Raw genomic sequence first — 2,270 nt, forward strand, 5'->3', positions numbered from 1 at the left:
GACTCCTAGAAGTGGGGTTCCTGGGTCAAGGGATGCACACCTTCTGCATTTTGGTGACTACACGGGTTGGGCTGATTTGAATCAGCATGTCGGCGTCACGGGGAGACACAACGAAGGAAGGACTTCCTAACTGTGAATGATGTTCCACAACTGATGAGACTACCTGGGCTGGGGTAAGTGTTCAAGAAGCGACCAGACAATCAGGATGCTGTAGAAGGGATTACAGCCCTGGTGATGAGACCAGTGCAGCTGATATGATACCTAAGGTCTCTCTGAAATTCAGCCCTGTGGGACAAGGTGGAGAAGCACTCGGAACCTCTCCAGTGTGGTGAATCCCATAGTGATAGCTCGTTTGTCCCTGACCCTTTTCAACAATAGAAGGTATTTCCCAGGCCAGTCTCAGAGAGCACCAAAGGCTATGAAGGACCAGCTTTGCCCTGCTCTCCCAAAGCACCCTGCCCCGTGTTCTTGAGTCTCTGTGGGTGCTTCCCACTAGGATTTTGGCATCCTCTGTAGTCGCTGCATCTCCAGTTTGGAGCATCGGGGTACTGCTGTAACTGACTACCGGTGGTCTCAGGATATAGACAAGCTTTTCCCAATGGGAAAAGAGGTCTTTTTGTGCATCGGAAGAGGGGCACAGCTGCAGATAGAAAGTACGGCCGGTAGCAAGATTCAGGCACAGCTGCTGTTTCTCACGGTTGTGGATGGAGATCTTGACAAACTTCAAGGGAAGCAGCCTGGTGAGCTCTAGGGTCTTCACGGGCTTGCAACCTCTCCCCTTGGTGATCCGGGCGCATCTGACATGCTCTTCACAGACTTTCGTTGTTCGGGCCAGCAGCATGACGTCAGGTAGTGGGAAGAGGGGGCTGGTGGATGCGACGCCCACAGTCACCCTTCGGACGCGGTTGTCTAGGTCAATCAGTTCTCCTTCCTTGCTGACCTGGATAAAGTCGCTCTCAAACATGGGAGCGTACTTGAAAATGTCATACTCTCCTCCCTCGTACAGTTGTCGTTGCAGGACCCCCATGGAGGTCCTCAACACCCCCACTGAACAGTAGCTATTGGCCATGTAATGAGGTGAACTCCCACTGCTCATGGCTCTCTTCGTTCAAGACAGAGCCACCAGCCACAAATTGAGTCTCGGAGAGAGAGAGGGAACGAAAGCAACTCGTCACCTCCCTGCAGGACTCTGCCAGAGTCTCTTGGCCCGACCATATTTATACCGCAAGTCCTTTGTGACCCGTCACCATCACATCGCACACCCCTTGGTTGAGCCTCCAAGTCCCCACCCCCTTGGGGCAGGCTCACCAGCCTCCCCCTAAACCAACCACCATGTCCATAGGGAACAGGCTGACCCTGCCAGGGTATAGGTGTGGGTAGGCTGGATAGTCTTTGTAATCAAAAGGTTGAGAAAACCCTCCTGCTTTTGTAAATATCTGGGTGGTTTCCAGTCTTGTTGTTGTTACAAATCTCCCTGCAGGGATCATCTTCGTGCTTCTGCTGAATGATGTCCTGGGGATAAAATCCTGGAAGTGGACTGTGTCCTTGCTAAGGGCAGGCATCCTATGGGAATTGCTGTTCTCTGTGCCCCCAGCGTATATAACACAGTGCTGGCAGGAACTTAGAAAGAGTGCTACCTGTCAGAGTCCCATTGGTACTGTCATTTCCAGGATATGGAGAATTTTCTCACCCATTTTCTCTTTTCAAGGAGGCTAACTTTTGTTTATATTTACATTTATATTTATATTTTTTACAGTTTTAGAAACTTTTTATTGTGAAATATAACACACATTCATGAAAGTGCAGAAACCATAAATATAGCTTAATGAGTAACAAGAAAGTGAACACCCTTGTAGCTGCCACCCAGAGCAAGAAATAGAACCCTGCCAGCCCCTCTTCTGCATGCTCCCTCCCCACAAAGGGAACCCAAACTTGGTTTGTATTTTTTTTCTTTTCCTTCTTCTTTTTTATTGATGTATAGTTGATTTACAATGTTGTGTTAATTTGTGTTGTGTTAATTTCTTCTGTTAATTTCTGATTCAGTTTTTTGTATACATACATTCTTTTTCATATTCTTTTCCATTATGGTTTATCACAGGATACTGAATATAGTTCTCTGTGCTCTACAGTAGGACCGTGCTGTTTATCCATCCTGTAGTTTGTATCTGCTAATCCCAAACTCCCAATCCTTCCCTCCTTGACCCCTGCTTTTTTTTTTTTTTTTTGGCGGTACGCGGGCCTCTCACTGTTGTGGCCTCTCTCGTTGCGGA

General features: G+C 48.0%; 1 protein-coding gene across 1 annotated transcript; it reads right to left on the reverse strand.

Moving 5' to 3' along the window:
* Positions 1–526: 526 nt before the first annotated feature.
* Positions 527–1,096, reverse strand: LOC132485547 (Golgi-associated RAB2B interactor protein 3-like; the record flags this gene model as incomplete). Its single annotated transcript, XM_060092082.1, has 1 exon — positions 527–1,096. A coding segment is annotated over exon 1 (570 nt), but the record flags the coding sequence as incomplete, so codon positions are not given.
* Positions 1,097–2,270: the final 1,174 nt, after the last annotated feature.

The sequence above is a fragment of the Mesoplodon densirostris genome, chromosome 3 (assembly GCF_025265405.1).
Source record: "Mesoplodon densirostris isolate mMesDen1 chromosome 3, mMesDen1 primary haplotype, whole genome shotgun sequence".
Lineage (NCBI taxonomy): Eukaryota > Metazoa > Chordata > Mammalia > Artiodactyla > Ziphiidae > Mesoplodon > Mesoplodon densirostris.